The sequence below is a fragment of the Myotis yumanensis genome, unplaced genomic scaffold, assembly GCF_028538775.1.
Source record: "Myotis yumanensis isolate MYYU_CA2020_CCGP unplaced genomic scaffold, mMyoYum1.0.hap1 SCAF_6, whole genome shotgun sequence".
In the NCBI taxonomy this organism is placed as follows: Eukaryota; Metazoa; Chordata; class Mammalia; order Chiroptera; family Vespertilionidae; genus Myotis; species Myotis yumanensis.
This window is the reverse complement of record NW_027223757.1, coordinates 15,042,545-15,063,052: the sequence shown is the minus strand read 5'-3', so window position 1 is coordinate 15,063,052 and position 20,508 is coordinate 15,042,545. Positions and strand designations below refer to the sequence as shown.

The window sequence follows — 20,508 nt, the reverse complement described above, 5'->3', positions numbered from 1 at the left end:
GAGCCTCTTTCTCTTGCTGCTTTTAAGATTTTCTCTTTGTCTTTTGCTCTTGGCATTTTAATGATGATGTGTCTTGGTGTGGTCCTCTTTGGATTCCTTTTGTTTGGGGTTCTCTGCGCTTCTTGGACCTGTAAGTCCATTTCTTTCTCCAGATGGGGGAAGTTTTCTGCCATTATTTCTTGAAATAGGTTTTCAATATCTTGCTGTCTCTCATCTTCTGGCACTCCAATAATTCTGATATTAGTCCGCTTAAAGCTGTCCCAGAGGCTCCTCACACTATCTTCACACTTTCGGATTCTTTTTTCATTTTGCTTTTCCAATAGGGTGTTTTTTGTCGAATCTTTGGTTTGATTCTTGTGCTCCTCTGGTCTGCTATTGGGTATAATATTCTTTATTTCAGTCCGTGTATGCTTACTTTCTAATTTCTTTATCGTAGCATCGAGGGTCTCATTAGTTTTCGTGAGGCTCTGCACAAATTTATGGCAAGCCCTCAAAATTGCGATTCTTAGCTCCATATCCTCCATTTCTGTCATGTTTTTTTGTCTCCGCATCTTTTATGCTTTCTTGGTGCACCCCCTTGTGGTCTCTGTGCGCAGTCTTGTTCTAGCCAAGCCTTAATTGTTGTAGTTAACACTAGAGGGATTTGACCCCCAGGCCGACTGGCTGTAGGAATCAGCTGTATGGAAAACGTCTGCCTTCTGGGGAGGCGCTAATCCAGCCTTTGCCTGAGGCGATCGGCAAATGGCTGTGCGCAGGGTTTGGGCAGGGCGGGATCAACAGGGCGGGCGGAGGGAGCAGTTATGGCCACTCTCAGTCCCGTTCCCAGAGGCTCTGCTTCTCAGAACCCCGGCAGCCGCTGCAAACCTCGGAGAGAAAGCTGCCCTCAGGTTCCAACTGATGCCGGATAATCCCGCTTCTCCCGTTTGAGTCTGGGTCCCTAGAGACTCGCCCGGATCTGGAGCCCAGAGTCTGAGACTCACTCCCGACAGAAAACGACAACCGTGCCCTCAGCCACCAGCCCGCTTTGAGCGCGCACCTCGGTACCTTTGTATTTTCCACACTGCGCCGCCTCTGAGCCTCGATTTGCTGTTCTCTTTCCTTCTAGTTGTAGAGTCTCTCTTCAGCCAGCCTTCCTGTGGTTCTGGGTGATGTCCGTTCCGTCTTTTAGTTGTATTTTTGAAATGGTTGTTTGCGGCAGCGGTCTCCGGTGTTTACCTACGCCGCCATCTTGGTCTCTCCTCAGTAACTGTCTTTTCTGAAGATATTTAGGATTTCCTTATGGTTAGTCTTGATTTTAAACTTATAGAAAAATTACCAAAATTTAAAGTTTAATTTACAAATGGAGAGTTTAAAATATATACAGTAATTAGCACCATGACAGACCATCTGTGGGATAAAGTTGTGATAATTAAATAAGTAAACCTCATTAGCATTTTCCTAAGAAAAACCATGGAATTTAAGATTAAGTCACTTTTCAGAGGTAGTAATCATATTTGCAAACTCTAATCTCAAATTACATCTATCCAAATTAACTGCAAATTCAGAATTAACTTCATTTTCTAACCCTTGCAAATGCATATGTACTGAAGCTAGCAGCAAATTAAATATATTTCTTAAAACCTGATGTTTAGAAAAATGTAACAACTAACTTATTTTATGAAATGGGTCATATCTGCTTACAGTAATTATTGGTTAAATTAAATACCAAATTCTGATTATAAATATAGCTTAGAGTCACTGCTTCTGATATATACATATTTTATGAGATAGTTGTTACAGTTCATTTTACAAATTCTTAATTTAATATGTAAAAACTAAGTCTTCCTAAATCTAAGTGACATTCTTGCTAAGTATTCTTAATTTGTAACTGATATAAAACAGCTCGTCCAGAGTAGCACAGTAGTTGAACATTGACCTATGAACCAGGAGGTCACGGTTCAATTCCCAGTCAGGGCACATGCCCGGGTTGCAGGTTTGGTCCCCAGTGTGGGGCTTGCATGAAGCAGCCAATCAGTGATTCTCACTCATTGATGTTTCTATCTTTCTCTCCCTCTCCTGTCCTCTCTGAAATCAATAAAAATATTTTTTTTTAAAAAAAGAGAGTAACTGATATAAAACATAATTATACTTTGGGATCAATTTTTACACTGAAAACAGTGACAATATATTTCCATTGATATAAGTTTTTAAACTTTTTCAAATAACTCTAATCTGAGGTAATTCACATTTTTTCTTTATTTCAATAAATGAGTAATTTTTTGTAGCAATATGTTATAAAATCCTTTTAGGCATCTATAAGCTTGTTATTGTTAGATATAATGATTGAGGCATCATGGTGAATAGCTATGGAGTCATAGCTACTGTCTATATTTTGCACATTTTCAAAAAGACTTTTTAAATTATAAATTCTATTTTCCCCTAGAAATACGCAAAGAAAAAACTGAAAAAGAGGAGAAACCTGAAAGGAAACTTCAAACTAAAGGTAAATGTTTAATTTTGTGTTTACTCTCATTTTTATTTAGTGTATATATACACATTTATATGAGAAAGGGAAGTTTTCAGATTTAGTTTTCTTTTGTTTTAATTTTTGATAGTGTTTAAATAAGTACCTTTACTTCTCATTTAACTTCAGGCACGCATATAGAAATAATATTTAATGATTAGAATAGAAATAACTTCAAAATGTATGATAATCTTTAAATTATTTACATCCGATATTTACTAAGATAGTACCACAATCATATTTTTGACTTATTAGCAAACATTTTTAATAATCTATATATATAAAAGCCCAGCAACAGGAATGGCGGAACGACCAGAACAACCAGAATGACCATGGCTATGACACACACTGCAGCAGCCAACCAGCCTGATCCCGGCCCCGATTGGCCTCCCCGACCAGCAGGCCCTGCCCCCGATTGGCCCTCAACACCCTGATTGGGGGCGGGGCTGGCCGCCAACTGCCCACAGCCCTTTCCCCACACCGGCCCAGCCTGATGGGCCCCCATCAGGACAGGATGGCCGGGCCCCACCTGTGCAAGAATTCGTGTACTGGGCCTCTGGTATACTATAATGAGTGAGGGTTCAATTTATCTTAACCTTGAATTTTTTTATTCCGTGCAATACCTTTAAAATATTTGGTGTAGAAATACGTACTGCAAGGCCTTACAATTTTCTTACTAAGCATTAAGTGGTATATGGAAGGTGAGGCATGATGATTAATATCCCTTTCAAGTGAGCTGAACCCAGTAACTACAGTGCTGTATGACCAGCATTGTCTTGCTCATTTTACAAGCCTAATTTTTGTGTGAGTGTGTTTGCGGGGAGGTGGCCCATGGAGTCATATAACTTTAAAGAAACATGGAAAGCAAAAAACATATTTCTAAATATGTCCAGGTCTCCTCAATGGTCAGTTTCCCATGAGTTTTGGGTGCAACTGACCATTTTAATTTTTGCCAGGGCAGAAAGAAAACATTATTACTATTACTGTGTGATACAGACAGAAAGTAAAAGAATTTTGGAGGGATAAAAATTGAATGTTGTCTAATATTTATTATGTCAAAACTGGATAATGCAAAATTACCTGCAGTAAATACCAAAATTGCAAAATAGTACAGTTTCAAATAATAGAAGTAATAATTAACCTAAAATTATACCAATATGTAAACATATATTTAAAATGTCATTTAAAAAAGATATGCTTCATGTCCTTCCTTTTGTGAAGACCTGGACTCATTCTGCAGACATTCTATCTTTAATCCTATTGTTTAAATTCATTTCATATTGGCCAGCCAATTCTTATACAATCAGGGACATTGAAGCTTACTCAATCGAAACCTATTTATATTTGTAGCTAGGGAACTAATGTCTTCTTACTTTTCCCTTTCCTTCTTTGGTGCTTAATTCCGTTGGTCAGGGAAATTGGACACAGCCCTTAGGTACAGATTGACTAGCCGTGACTGAGCTGGCTCAGTGTTTCTATCTGCTGGGGGTTAAACAGAAACTCAACTGGTTCCACACCAGTGGGGTCTCTGCTGTTGTATCCTGCAGACTGTACGATTAATTTAATAGCAGTGCTGCCGGAGCGGGTGGGGTGATGCAGATGGCACCATTTCCATTTTGGACCTGGCTCCATTAGAATCCTGCTGTTAAAGACTTTGAGCAGTGGGCTGTAGAGTGGGTTTATTAAACGAGTGAGTTTTGCATAATTAAAACAGTGAATTTGGCTGAGGTTTAAAATAACTTTCTCAAAGGCTTGGCTAGAGATTAATACCTGAATATATATCCTGAAACTTCAGCTGTTCAACACTGAAACGGGTTTCAGAGATAGTTTTTTTCCCCCACTTCCCCACAGTTTTTCTCTGTGAGTAGTAACAAAATATTTTGTTTTAGTGCTTCGTTTCCTCATCCAGGTAGAATAATGCCTGCTTTTTTTTGTTATTCCCAAACTGTTCAGTGAGAAAGTAAATGTGGTTTTATAACTGTTCCCATATGTAGATAAATATATGTTTTTATATATGCCACGTTCCATATCAGTTACGGTTAGATGTGATAGGTTCCTGAAGTTTAATTGTTATCAAAGTATTTTGAACTATTGAAAGAAAAGATACAGTATATTCAAGTAGTTAGTAGCCTGCAATGGTTACAGACAAACCAGCAAATATCTCAGTCTATAAAGATCCATTATGCCGAAGTTGTTGTATTTTAGAGGGAGATTAAAATTTTGGAGATGATAGAAGCTACATGACATCCTATTGTCTCTATTCTTTCCTCCTTCAAGGGACTTATATAGAATTGTAAAGGTTTTAAGAGTGTGAAGTCATTGGGAAAGCCATGGAATCCTACATTTAGGTGACTGACTCATCTACTGGAATATGAATCCCAGAGAATATACATTTCCAAAATAATTTCATATTATATGCTAATTAGTTTATTTTTAAAGTATCAAAGAATTAATGTTTCAATTCTGACACTTTTTCATGTAAAATTAGGTGTTTTTTATAGTCATTTACATTATGTAAGCGATTTTAATTCATGAGGCCAAGGTAACTTTTATTCCTATTTTGTCCATCTATTTATTTTGTTTGATATTTTTTGTTAGGGAACAAAAGGAACAGTTTTATGAAGCTAAAGAGTAAACAGTTTTACAAAGCCCTTTAATTTTTAACTTGGCAATGAGTACTTATTTTGGTTTTAAGGTATAAGCTCTAAGATGTTAATTAATGTTTGTATCTTGTTTTTTTTGGCCCACATTAAGGAGGTAGTAACTTACTTTATGATCAGAATAGATTATATACTTGTGACCTTGTGTTGAACTAATAACATGGTCTATTCTTACTTCTCCTTCTCCACTGCTATCTCCTCAACAATCAATCTCTCAATCAGATTATGACAGTCACTCCTTAACTGATTTTCCTGCATTAACCCCTAAAATCCAGGCAATTCATGCTACTCACAGGCTTAAATCTATCTGTTGCCATCACTGAGCCTTAGAGATAAAGCCACATATTCTGCCGGCACATGTAAAGCCCTTCTCATATGATCACTGGCAGCCCCACCAATTCCCAGCTTGTGCACTTGAACATATACCCTCCCTCCTCTGCAACCTACTCATCAACTCCCCCTCACTTTCAGATCTCCTCCTGCACCCCCATGCCACTCCAGACCACCGCACCCTCTCTTCCTTAGACAGGCTGAATTTTGGGGCAGTCTCTAAGCAGGCACTGCTGCTGTCTTATAACTCTGGGCTTTTGTATACAGTTCTCTCTGGCCATCTGGCCATTCCTGTGTAGTCACTTGGCAGGCTTCTGCTCATTTCTTTGGTTCTCAGATAGAATGTAAGTGTCTTTAATAGGCCTCCTTTGCTGTCCCTTAATCTGGGGCAGAGACCCTTTCTCCATGGTACTGTTACACCCCTGCCTTTACTCTTTAAGCATTTTGACACAACATTTTTTTAATATTTTCTTTTGTTGATTTCAGACAGAAGGGAGAGGGAGAAAGAGATAGAAACATCAATGATGAGAGAAAATCATTGATTGGCTGCCTCCTGCACACCCTATACTGGGGATCAAGCCCACAACCTGGGCATGTGCCCTTGACCAGAATTGAACCCGGGACCCTTCAGTCTCCAGGCCGATGCTCTATCCACTGAGCCAAACCAGCTAGAGCTTGACACAAATTTTAATTGTGGGTATCTTGATCTAACTGACTGAGGGCAGAAACTATGTTTGTCTTCATATATGTTCTAGGTCAACCCTGGCATTTTCTCCTATTATTCTGTTTCGTTGTCTATGAACAAAGAACTTCAGACTCAGTGGTCTCTCAGATTCCTACCAGCTCTGAATGTGTATTAATATCAAATTAATTTTTTAACATCTAGCAAACTACCCAACACATGAAACACACTCAGTAATGTTGAAATAATGAATTAAGTATCCATTTTCTCTATTTTGTTAAGCTATAATTAATTCCTATGAGCAATTTTTCCTTTGAGATTTCTGTTTTTATGCATCTTTAATTGGACCACTCCAATGTCAAATTTATGTGGTCAACAGCAATTGAAGTATTTGATAATGAGTTCCATATTAGAACAAAACAATCTGTAAGATGTAATTAGGAAACACCCACAATAAAATTTAAAATATAATGATATAGATTAAAGTAATACAGATTAATTTGGACAATTTTGAAAACAAAACAAAAAAAAACAAAGAAAAGGAACCACAATGTAATTATCCAGAGATAAATACTAACATTATTTTTCTCCATTTAGTTGTGTGTTTTTTTAATTGCATATTGTTTTGTTTCTTTGCAATTGCAAATTTTCTTGTTGTTTTCAGATAACATTTAGGCTTCTATTTAACTATTAAGCATTTCAATTTACTCATAGAACAGAACTAACCAAAAATGACTAGAACCTGGTGGAAAACACATACCGAGATAAGAGAACCTTGTCGATGATGTCTCCTAGACAAAAGGAGGGCCTTTTAGGACTCAGAACAGTATGTTTCTGCTCTACCACCTGGATTGTCCCATGTTCAGGTGCCAAACTGATCTCAGAAATGGTGAGAAAGTTCACATGGCAGAAGTATGTGCTGACATGTGGTCAGCATCAGAGGGAGCCAGCCAAAGGAAAGGGGGATACCCTGGAAGACACATATTGTACATGGAAAAACTAGCCATAGCCATCAGATGATGATACACATTAATTTATTTACAGCATTTACTTTATGCCAGACACTATACAGACCACTAAAAAGTTAAAGAACAATCAGACTCAGTCCAATGAGAAATCTAGAAAAGCAAATACAGAGTTATACCAGCAGGTGGTATAACTCCACAAAGAGATGTCCTGGAGGAGAGATTGTGGTTGAGGAGGTAACTGGCTACCTTGGTTGCAGAGTAGTTTGACTGTAGTTGTCTGGTAGGGCCTTAGAGGCATGGGTAGGTTGAGATTTAGGCCTTTCGTAGGGCTGTTGTAAGAAAGCATCAAAAACTGAGTAGCTAGCCCCAGCTGGTTTGGCTCAGTGGATAGAGCATTGGCCTGTGGACTAAAGGGTCCCAGTTTCGATTCCAGTCAAAGAAATATGCTGGGGTTGAGGCTCAGTCCCTATTATGAGGCATGCAGGAGGCCAATCAATGATTCCCTCTCATCATTGATGTTTCTATCTCTCTCCTTCCCCTTTCTGAAATAAAAAAATAAAAAATATATTTTTTAAAAAACTGAGTGGCTTAAAATAACATAACTTTATTGTCAGAGACAGAGGTTAATTAAATTAATTTGCAAACCATCAATCGATAGCCAAAGTCAAAATCTCAGCAGAGTTGATTTTCTCAGGGGACTATAAGGGAGAATCTCTTCATGCTTCTCCCAGCTTTCTGGTGGTTGTCTGGCAATCTTTGGCTTCTAGATAGATCACTCTGATCTCCGCTTTTATCTTCAAATGCTATCCTCCCAGTGTCTCTGTCTCTCCTCCCTGTGCATATCTGTTTCTGTCCAAATTTACCATTTTCGTAAGAACATCAGTCATGCATTAGGTCCACCCTAGTGACTGCATTTCAAGTTAATTACCTCTGTGAAGACCAACTAAGGTCACATCTGTTTGAGGTGACACATTCAACTCATAGCAGTTACCATATGCACAAATTCAAAGGAACATTTTATGTATATATATACATATATATATATATATTATTGATTTTTTACAGAGAGGAAGGGAGAGAGATAGAGAGTTAGAAACATCAATGAGAGAGAAACAACAGTCAGCTGCCTCCTGCACACTCCCTACTGGGGATGTGCCCACAACCAAGGTGCGTGCCCTTGACCAGAATTGAACCCAGGACCCTTTAGTCCGTAGGCTGATGCTCTATCCACTGAGCCAAACTGGTTAGGGCTTATATATTTTTTATCTACATATACATATTTAACTATTTTTTACTTGTAGTTTATATTCAATAATATTCTGTAATAGTTTCAGATGTATAGCATGGTGGTTAGAAAATCATGTACTTTACAGAGTGGTTCCATTTTTAAAAAGTATGTATTTTTATTGATTTCAGAGAGCAAAGGAGAGGGAGAGATAGAATCAATGATGAGAGAGAATCATTGATCGGTTGCCTCCTGCAGGCCCCCGACCAGGATTGAGCCAACAACCTGGGCATGTGCCTGGGCCAGGAATCGAACTGTCACCTCCTGGTTCATAGGTCGGCACTCAACCACTGAGGCACACCGGCTAGGCTTGTTCCATTTTTAATAAAACGGTAATTTATATTAAAATAATGCTGATTGGTTTAGAATGGTTTCTGGGAAACAATTACAGGGCAGGAATCATAAGCTGGCATAGGATTTTGCTGAAGATTGTGGTTCAAAAGCCAAAAAGGACAGGACATTAAAATGCATCTAAATATCATGTAGCCCTTTGTAAAAATGCTTTCAAAAGCCCACAAATTAGTTTAGTCAGCTTGTACAAACTTTTACTTTTGCCTTCTCTCAGCTGTATATAATTGACTCATTAAAGTACAAAATATATTTTCTTTTCCTCTCTGGCAGCAGTGCAAAATAAACCTGGAAAATGAGAACAGAAGACTACACAAAGCTGTGTGTCACCTCCATAGTGACTGTTCTGACTGGCTCTGTAGCCCTGGGTGAAGGGGAAGTTACCCATACAATTAAGCCAGATTTCAGAGTAAATCTCCTATTTTGGAATTTAAATTTATGTTTTGTGATTTAATGTATATGTATCAGATGAGCTTTTTAATTTGGGGTAATTTGCCTAATCTTCACTTTAATAATACATAAATGAAGGTAATTTTATTATGGAAAAGATGTGTGTATGGTATTATAGGCTAGATCAGTGATGGCGAACCTTTTGAGCTTGGCGTGTCAGCATTTTGAAAAACCCTAACTTAACTCTGGTGCCGTGTCACATATAGAAATTTTTTGATATTTGCAACCATAGTAAAACAAAGATTTATATTTTTGATATTTATTTTATATATTTAAATGCCATTTAACAAAGAAAAATCAACCCCAAAAATGAGTTCGCGTGTCACCTCTGACACGCGTGTCATAGGTTCGCCATCACTGGGCTAGATTGTAGATAACATGCTTAGAGAATCCAGTCACCACACTTTGGCTCATAGAACAAGCTTACAATTCTGGGGTGTATAAGGCAGCCTAGTTTTGAGAGAATACTAGTTTAGCTCTCTGACAACTATATTTCTATTCTATTCTGCAAGGGACTCTTATGATCCCATGTTTTCTCCTCCAGGGATAAAGAAATTCAGGCTAATTGACTTGATTCCAACCAGCTCTAAAGTGGGGTGCTTTTATTAAATTTAAAATGATAAATCCTTCCCATAGCAGGAATGAATAATGCAATCTTTGAAAAGTTTCTATACTCAGGAATATATCATTACATATTGCTTAAAGTGTATAGATCATTTTGCCTGAGCACAGAATGGAAGTTGTACTAATTAATTACCAAAAAAAAGTGAAACACACGCAGAGACATATATACTAACCAAAGGTATAACTGACATTTTTGTTTAGTGGTGGCTAAAGCAGAATTTTTAAAGGGTTTTAAAGTGAATTTGTATCCTGCTCTTCTTTCATAAAAAAATGATGAATGCAAGCATGGGTATATATGAAAGTTATGAAGCTGTTTGAAAATTTGACATACTTAAAATGTATAGACCACTTCAGTGCTAATAGCTTCCACAAGATAAACACCAGAAAGCTGAGAAGCAGTGAAATTAATTAAAAGAAAAATCAGCAAAATCTATTACAGCTAACATGTTCCCCAAAGTCTTTTATAATATGAAGAGGTAATGATCACTTGCTTTCCCATCTGATTTGTTTTGATTTGAGCACTCAAAACTCATCTTAAGTAACTCTGAGGTCAAGTATGAATTCCAGTTTGGGTTCATTAAATTTATTTGCTAACCATCCATTGAAGAATATAGTAGTCCTTACAAAATAAAACTTAAAAAAATTTGACACCAAAACTTCATTTTTGAGGTAAGAGCAGAGAGACCAGCAAAGGGCTGTGACAATCTGGCCCTGAGTGCCTACAGCTGGGCCCCTAGGAAGGCTTAGCTGACTAAGAGTCTCAAGGTCAGGAGCACTGTGAGCTCGGATACACTTCAGAAAAGGACACAGAGCCTGACTGGCAGGTTGCCCGAGCCGAGCGCTGTGAAAGCACAGAGCACAGCTTGCAGAGTGCTGGAGAGGGACCATATGGGGAAGTTTGAGAGACACACTTCAGAGTTGAGTTGAGCCGAATGTTCTGGTCAGGGAAAGGTCAGAATCTGGGCAAGTGCAGAAACAGCAGGGCCATGCCAACTCGGGTGCCAAACATCAGGGCCATTCCAACTGGTGGACTCCATTTGTTTTTAATTATCAGCCTCCCGAAGGGACTTTTGTTTCTTGTAAATAAGGATGACAAACAAATTAAGCTCTAGCAGGTGCAACCAGCTTATTTTACCCTGAGCTAAAACTGGCCTCGCTAAGATGTCACCTGCCAAACAGATCTGGTGACAAAAAAGAGGGTACCTTTTTCTTCGTCCATATGCAAACTTCTGGTTGTGGGTTGTGAGTAAAGAGATGCACAAGAAAATGCAATCATCAGAGCAAATGATTTTTATTTTAGAGCGATCATTAAGGCAGTTTGTTTGACGATTGCATTGTTTTGATGAGAGACATTTTAAAACTTGGTATTTGAGCTCAGTCTTGCCAAAGTTTGAAGTTTCTGTCCAAGAAGATTTAGCGGCTGTCTGCCATTTTGAACAGCTCCCCTAGAGCACAGGATCCAGCTGCTTCACAAAACTCTTACGGTGCCATTTCTGAGGGGGATAATGAAATGCCAGCATACAGGACTGTGTCTGCAAATCAAAACTTAGACGGCGAGGAACCAGATTCTCCCACAGGGTAAGAGAAAAGAGGCATTCATATGCTGCTTTGAGTCTGAATGCAGCTCTCTTGCTCTTCTGATTTTGTGTGAATGCTCCCATTTGCACCCGGGGAACACGTCAACCAGAAAATCCTTTAGTGCTGTGGACAGCCAGCTGTCCGAGGTGGGAGAGGTCTGGTCCTTCGCAGAGGCAGATTAGGTGTTCTCCTGGGGGCCTTGACAATCAGGGTTCCGAAAGCACAGCTTATCTCACACAAACTAGGTTTCCCCTAGAGAAACTTTAAAAGAGGCTTTGTTTTTGCCAAGATTTTATTTGGGTTTTTCAGCTTAATGAATAGTAATCCAAAGAAACTGGACTAAGCTATCGTGGTCATGTGTGAATACTGATGTCCTCTCCTTATTTTGTCAGATAGTTATATTGCATTTAGTAACTCAGAAGCACCTCAAAGAATCATTGAATGTGGAATGAAAAAAAATGATGTTCTAGGGAATATTTTTCTTTTGTTTCTCACTGGCTTTTAATTAGTTAAGAAATTTTTAACACATTGTAAAAATGGTCTGTGATGGAAGCAAACCGTACTTATTATATCTATATCACATCATCTATGAATAGAATTGTACTAGAAGATGAAAATAACTCTTCTTGTAATACTTTAGAATTTCACTTATTCAAAAATATCTATTAGGAGTCCACTATGTGACAGATACCATATGATGAGCCACAGATGCAAAAATAAAATAATGCACAGTAGTCCCTAAAGAGATTTCACCTACTGGGTTGTCAGATATATGAACAATTGCAGTATTTTTATTTACTTGCTAAAATAGAATTATGCACATGGTATAGTTGGTGTATAAAATAAGTAGAGGTCAAAAAACATTTCGTAAAGGTGAAGGCATGGGGTGTGGAAATTCCAGGTAAAAATGAGCAGTGGGGAGATGCAAAGGCATTAACAGAGCACACAGCGGAACTCCAAGGGTTTTATTATAATTGGATATAAAGTTCAAGGGGATATAGCACCTACTATATGACAGATACCATGCTAAGCAATGAGGGAGATAATCTTTTAACTGGTCAGTGGTATAATCAGATATTCATGTTATCAAGGTTACTCTGAAAACAAAATCTAAACCTAAAGGTTCAAGAGACTAGTCAGGATATTGTAATAACTAGAGGCTCAGTGCACGAATTTGTGCACCAGTGGGATTCCTTGGCCTGGCCTGTGGGATTGGGCCAAAACTGGCTCTCTGACATCCCCTGAGGGGTCCCAGGTTGTGAGAGGGTGAAGGCCAGGCCGAGGGACCCCACCAGTGCACAATCGGGGCCAGAGAGGAACCACAGGAGGGCTCCAGGGCATTACTTGCTCAATCCCGATCAGCCAGACCCCAGCTGCAAGCTAACCTACCAGTCAGAGTGTCTGCCCCCTGGTGGTCAGTGCACATCATAGAGAGCAGTTGAGCGGCCTTAGCATATCATTAGCATATTATGCTTTGAATGGTTGAATGGACAACCAGACACTTAGCATATTTGGCTTTTATTATATAGCATATGTGTAATCATATACCTAAGAAGAACATCCTACTTCAACTTTTGAAATTGTCTCTTCTTTTTCCTTCCACTCCCTTACTAGCTTAATTTCTTCTCATCTTTTGTATCTGTAGATGTCAATTCTACCACGGGGCTTTCTCCGTACACACAGACTAGATTGGGTCTCATTGTGCACATTGACATGCCACCAGGAATATATATATTCTTCATAGCAGCCATACTAACTTCAATTAACTATCTGTATAATTATTTGTTTAGCATCCAGCATCCATTAGCTTGTTGACATCATGGAGTCTGTCTTGCCTAGCAGGGTCTTTAGCACTTGGCAGATACTCTTTCTGTATTTCTGTGTAAATAAATGATTGTCAGAAAATGTAATATTGGATAAAAGAAGATAGGTAAGAGGAATATTAAACAGGTATGAAAGAGTTGGATAAATGAACAAAATGGAAAATAAAAGACAAATTCTAGGTGAGTTCCATGTTTCTAGCTTAGATAATTGGAGGTGCCATTAATAAGATGTATGATTACATTGTGGGGTAAGAATATGACTTAAATTGGAGCCTGACTATATTAATTAATTGGATCACAGCTAATATTAAATTACATGTTGTTTACTTTGGAGGGATTTGGTGTCATCTAGTCTTATCTCACTATATTTTCAAAAACTTTCATTGTGAATTGTTTCTGGAGAAGATTAACATGTACTATTTAGGTTGGTTATACTTTCCTTCAGTTTCAGAAGATTATCTCCTGAATTTTTATGCTCATATGTTTGGCATTTCTCCAGTATTGAGCCAGGCTCCTATGATATATGGCATAAGAAATTTTAAAACTTTTTCATTTAATTAAGTTAAACTTGAAAATTTGGAAAAGCTGAGGGGTATTCTTATCTTTGCAATTAGAACTAGTTTTGTTATAAAGTGAAAATAGAAGTAAAGAAATCTATAATTATCTTAATGGTTAAACCTCTTTGTAAAACCTCATGCCAGTTAAAGAAGGATTTCTAAAGGCAGAAAGTAAGTTTTTGACATCAAAGACTGCCATGTAATCATCTCATCATTTATTCTGTTTACTTTAATAAAAAGTATTGTCTATTTCTTTCCAGTTACACACAGAGAAAAAGACAAAGTAAAAGAAAAAGAAAAACCTGAAAAGAAAGGTATAGTGTTTTTGTTATTGCTGTTCTTAGACATTGGTTCCTTCCTGTTTGGCCTCTTCTTTACATCAGATTTTAGATGATCATAAATTTATGTTTTTATTTATATTATGATAATTTTATTATAATTGAATCTGAAAAGAGTAATTTCTGGGTTGAAGAAAATAAAATGCTTAAGACTTTTGAACTCTGTTGCATATTTTGATTATCTATTAGACTAGACTTTAGATTTTTATTTTTTGTCTTATTTATTTGGTTAGAATACATAATGCAGACTCATTATTTAATGCATAAAGATACGTTGTTAAAAGTTTCCTGCCTTGTTCCCACCCTCCAGGTTCCCATTGCGTCCTACCTATACATATACATAGTAAAAGACTTTTATAAGTTTTATGTGTATCTTTCAGAGCCTCATCATGAATTTATAAGACATATAACTTATTGTTTCTCCATGTTTTTCCACACAAAATTTAGCATGTCCTCTATTCTGACTTTTACAATTTATCAATATTATCTAGAGAACTTTCAATACCAGTAAATAGATATTTTCCTCATTCTCTTAAAAAAACTGCATTTAAGTAGAGATACATTTTTTCACTTTAACTGCTTTATATCTATAGATTCAAAGAGTTAAGTATGAACTTTAGAAATTTATATTTCTGCTGTAACTATAAGTATTCATTACCTATTTCTCCTGATAATATGTGTGCATTTCATTTGAGTATATATCCTTGTCTGTCACTTTTCAAATTTTTTTTCAGTTTTGTAGTTAATGTAATGGTGTCTGTCTGTGGGAATAGATATGTGTGAGTATGTGTGTTTATATTCCTAAATTTGCATGCGGCCAGATAAATATTACTTTTGGTATTTCTGCTTTTAAATCTTTTTCCACAGATTAAATCACTAGTTAATATTTTCCCCAAGTTTTAAAAACTTTCACATTTCACTTTAATTCATCAAAAATCTGTTTTAATATATGATGTGAAATAAAATTCTCAGTTACTTTTTTGCTTTTGTTTTAGAGTGGATTATTCCTAGAATATTAGGGTTAGACTTCAGTTGATGTATGGGTCCACAGCACGCATAGCCTGCTGAATTATCTTGTTATGTGAAACATTACCTTAGCTAGAATCCTTTATGATATTTAGGAATCTATGTTATCATTTAATTTTCTATGATATACTTAATTCTCATTATTTTCTTCAATAAATAGTATGTAAATATTGAGGGATGTGTGGTGATTTGGGTACCAAACCACACAATTTAATGTATTTGAACTACAAAAATAAGCTGCACATGCTATTGGACTTCTCAAAACTCCTTTACTTAAACTTTGTGAGACACAAGGTTTTACCAGTCTGTGTAAATATAATTTAAGTTAATAATGTAAATTCATATTGTCTTATTAATTTATTACATAGACAATGTGAAGGTATGCTTCAGGTATCATGTTTAATACTGTTCAATTAAAAAGCTGTACTTAGTAGTTTTATATGATTAGTTTTTATGGGTAGTAATCTACCAAAGTTGCTGTCCCTTTAAAGTATTTGGTAAAAGTTCTGGTGATCAAAGCATCATTGGAGTGGAGAGCATTTGAGAAGCAGGGACCAGAGAAGCTAAACATCTTGCCAAAGCATAAGACAGTCCCATGCAGTGAAACCTATCATTCAGTGGTGTCCTCATCCAGAAATACTGTGCTTAATCAAAGCTCTGGTCCTGATTTAAATATTTCTTTTTATTAATCGTAAAGGCAGTACTTCCTCCTGATAAAATGATACATCTTTCAACAAATTCTTATAAAGTTGTTCTCTCTGTTTGTCTTGAAAACTTTATCTGTTGGGAGTAGTAAAAAGTAGATTGAGTCTAGCATTCAAAATGCTATCTCAGTCTTAACTCCAAGTCTTTAAAATTGGACTCTATTCAGATATTATTACATTGGTAGCTCTTTATTTCTGAGTTTGGCTCTTTAGAGTCATAAATCTTTGAAATAGTTCATTATTTTGGTGGTTATAAGACTGAGGTAGAGAGAAAACTTGGTTTTAAAATCTATTAAAAGTGTGTACTAATATAAAATTTTCTATTTAAGCAACTCACAAGGAAAAAGTTGAGAAAAAAGAAAAACAAGAAACAAAGACAATGGCAAAAGGTAACTTTTCTCTTGATTATTTTCATAACTAAATTCTTTTTTTGTTAAAGTCTACATTTTGGGTAACAGCTGGATGATTGTAAGCATTCACAGTTTCCTTTACATAAAACACTAATTTGGCCCTACATTTTAAATTTAATATTTAAAGAATAATAAAACTGAATACATAAAACAATTGAGCACCTTTGAGAGGAGAATAAAGAACTTCCCCATATGTGGTAGGCAGAATTTTGGACCCCATGCCTTTCATCCCTTGATGTCATCCCAGTGGCTATGTTACGTCATATAGCAGAAAGGAGTTTGCAGAAGTAGTTAAAATTCATCTAAAATACAGACATTTTCCTGAATTATCCAAGTGACCTCAATGTAATTTCATGAACTTTTAAAAACCTTAGAGAAGGAGCAAAAGAGAAAGATTTGAAGTGGCAGAAGAACTGACCTTTGTTGCTCTCCTAAACATCCTTTACATAAGAAAATTGAGGAGGGCACGTGGAAAGTGTGAGAAAAATTCTGCAACACAGTGAATGAGTATGAAAGCCCATTCCTCCTAGAGCCTCTAGTAAGAGATGCCACTCTATTAATAACTTGACGTTAGCCTTGTGGACACTAAAAAGAGAATGTATTGAGCCACATGGTGACAATACTTTTGAACCATGGAAACGAGGAGATATTGAATGAATGTTGTTTCAAGAAGATGTTTTAGGTAATTTGTTACTATGACAATAAGGTTTACAGCTTTTGGCCAGTAGTACACATTGAGTTTGATTTTTAGAAGATTTTAATTAAGGATTGTTTTTTAAAAAGAAAAAGTAAATCATGCATTTTGATTAATATTTTAACCATTGAATCCCCAAGTTCTTAATACTAAACCCCCAAAAATCAAATACACGATCAAAGTAAAGTATTTTGGAGGATTACATCTATCAGCTTATCCTATGCCAAATTTGTCTACCAGTGGTTTGATATTAGGAAAATATAAAATTTAATTGATAGTTCAATATGAACTATTAAAATATAGGTTTTATGTGATCAGCATAGTTTAGAAATCTCAATCTAGTATTTTCAAGGGATGAATGAATCATTTAGATGAAAATTATAATCTATTTTTAAAATTTAATGCGTTTATTTAATGTCAAATAATTAGGTATTTGAGACAGATATTTATATATATATATTAGTAAATTTTCTCAATGAGATAACCAAGTATCATTTAATTGAAGTTAAGATGGATGAAGGAAAGTCTGATTCTCACTTTGGTTCTCCATTGCATATGCCATTTTGGTTGAAGTTCAGGTGAACTAATGATTAATATAAGTGGCAGCGCCACTTGTTGCAAATGAATTTAACACAAAGGAATTCATATATGGGGGAAACATGGGGAATATAGAGAATGCCTTCTGGCAATGTTTGACCTGTGGAAAATACATGAGATAGTCAAGAAAAAGAAAGCAGTCCAGTGGAGGAAGAAACTGTTGGGGAATGCTATGCAAAGAGAGATGGGATGGGGCCATATATCACAAGGTTTTAAATGCTCTCCTAAGCATGCTTCAGATAAGATTATCTTCTGATCATTATAGTTCTAGAAACTAGCTCTGAACCCAGGTCACAATGAGCTCTCTGGCAGTATTTGTTGGGTGAATATATATGAGTTGTATGTCTCAGGTGCTGTTGGCCATCTGAGTGGAACTTTCTCTCCAGGCAGAAACTAATGAATGTTTGGTGTGGGCTTCTGGAATGATGTTGATTTAAAGTGATTTGCAGAGAGCTGATGGTTTCAGTCGTTGAAATGAGTCTGTGATAGGAAAGAGCAGAAACTAACAAAGGAGATTTAGAAATGGTTTAAAGGGAGTAGAAGAAAATCTCCAATTGAATATAGTCACAGGAGCCACAAAGACATTAGAAGTCTGTGGGGCAGTTGAGTGTGTTTCAATGAGATTTTTAATGGTCAAGTAACTTTGGAAAACAGTGCATCGTGTAACTCCCTTCCTTGAAGATGCTCAAGACACTTCAGCATTGAGAAGTTTTAAAGAAACTGGTTTAACTTTGTGATTCCGAATTTATTTGATCATAGGAATATCCCCCTATTCCTAACACAGTATCAGCGTCTCCCTGTAAAGTTTCTGAGGAATGGAGCTTTGGGAGATATTGGTCTGTTTAAGAAAATGAAATACCCCAAACAATTCTGGTTTTGTAAATATCAGGCATTACCATTTTCATTCTCCTCTTTATTCTTCACTGGACCTCACAATATTATCTTAATTTCAAATCATTGTTTAGTGGACTAAAGTCAAGAAACTTGATTATAGTATTTTCACCAAATTCTTCAACATGAATGACAATAAAAGCTAGCCATTACCTTGATAAATTACATGAGAGTCCAACATTGTAGTAGAATTATTTTTATACCTAGTGATTATGTATGATCCCTTAGAATAAATGATGTCCAATATGCTGCATCTATTATAAACAATTTTTTATAAATGTATGCTATATTATTATTGCTCTTTAAAAAAATAATTAAAAGATTCACAGACTATTTCATATCCCCAGTTCTCTTCCTCCAGACACACATAATAGCAAATTAAAATAATGTTTGTATATAAAATATATGTATATATTATAATTAATATATATTCATACATATTCTAATTTGTAGCCCTTTCTATTTACTGAGATACATTTAAGTGCTTTAAAAGTCAATATAATAATTATTTCTGACTTAAGATTTGCAGGAGCCAATATGTTAATTCCTGCTCTCTTTATGTCTCTTTAGAGTCAAGTTACTAGAAACTGAATGTCTGAGTCATCCTTTAATGGATTTTATTGTTTTATCCCTTTTAGTCATCATCTTTGCAAGTAATTTTACATTTATATTTCCAATAGTTATCTTTAGAAAGTCTTATGTTGACAGTTCAGTCTCTTTAGTGACTTCTAAGATATTCAGTTGTGGAACAAAGTTATCTGATCTCTCTTACTGGCTTTTTGGTTTGAGCATTGCCTTTCATTGAACATGCCTGTATACACACCCCTGCATATTTGAAATACCTCCTTGTTGATATACTAAGTTCCTAACTACCTAAAAATAATGTGTTCACGTGCAAATTAAGAAAGAGTCCAACGTTTCCTTTGTTTTACTACTCTAAATATGGCACTTCCTAAACTATGTAAAAGTCAGATAATGGTATTTGTGTCAAGTATTTATCTCAGAGATACTATTTTTCTATTGTTTTTTCTTTTTTCTTCCTTTTTAAATTGTTCTTAACAACCAGTGAAATATGAAATGCTGTGTTGGTAAGTGAACAAAAATAAACCAACTTTTTAAAAACCTATACAGAAGAGAAGAAAACTAAGACTAAAGAAAAGACTGAAGTAAAGACTAAAAAGGAACCGAAAGGTGGGAAGCAGGAGAAAGTGAAGCCATCAGCTGCAAAAGGAAAAGAAGCACAGAAAACATCACCTAAACCCAAAGGGAAGGATGAGAAAGAGACCGTAGCCGTGTCCAAGCATGAACAGAAAGGTAAACATTCAGACAAGGCGGCTGGAGGTTGTAAGAGGATATTGGGCAAGAAGCAGATAGAGTGAAATTAAAATCTGAAAAAGACTGAGATCAGACATCAAATGGGGAAAAAGATTTGTATAAGTAATACACTTGGAAAGAAATATAATAAATTGGGAATTAAAATTTATTTATAGATATACCCAAATGTGTCTACATATCTAAAGATGCACTTGGAAGTATTTTGAAAAGAGGATTTGAGTTAGTATCTGAAGTTATTTAAAGGTTGGTGATAAATGTTGAATTCTCAAGGTAAGAGAGTTCTATTAAGCTGTGGAACATTGTATGTGTTCTACTCTTCGGAGAAAAATAGTCCAAGAAAAATAATAATTCTTAAGGAGTAGTTTAAGGGGTGTATGTTCAAATATATAGAAAAACTATTCATACATTTCTGTGGCCTCTGTAAGAGCATATAATTTAGAATATACATTAAGTTATTAGATTTATTTAATTTGATAGGCAAGAAGGTTTAGAAGAACCCTCAAGTTTCTTTGCCTAAGTGTATGACTTTGGAAAGCTCTATATCTGACATACTGTGTGGTTCTTCAGCTAGATTGATGTTAAACTTACATCCCTACTGATACAATAGTAGAGAACATTTCAATGGAAGTGAAATATGCACCTCGAATTCTTTATGGGAAGGTGCTATGTAAACATAAAATGGTGGAGTTTTAAGAGGGCAGCTGA

At 36.1% G+C, this 20,508-nt stretch overlaps 1 protein-coding gene across 25 annotated transcripts in view; it reads left to right on the top strand.

The window, feature by feature from the left end:
• Positions 1–20,508, top strand: part of TRDN (triadin) — a 280,670-nt gene that overhangs the window by 62,836 nt on the left and 197,326 nt on the right. For all 25 annotated transcript variants that reach the window (XR_011471806.1, XM_070417613.1, XM_070417602.1 and 22 more), the window contains 4 exons: positions 2,423–2,482; positions 14,069–14,122; positions 16,206–16,265; positions 19,600–19,782. Coding sequence is in view for 24 of the 25 variants with exons in the window: in XM_070417613.1 (XP_070273714.1) it covers positions 2,423–2,482; positions 14,069–14,122; positions 16,206–16,265; positions 19,600–19,782 (357 nt within the window). In the remaining variant the exon portion in view is untranslated. The remainder of the gene's footprint in view (positions 1–2,422; positions 2,483–14,068; positions 14,123–16,205; positions 16,266–19,599; positions 19,783–20,508) is intronic.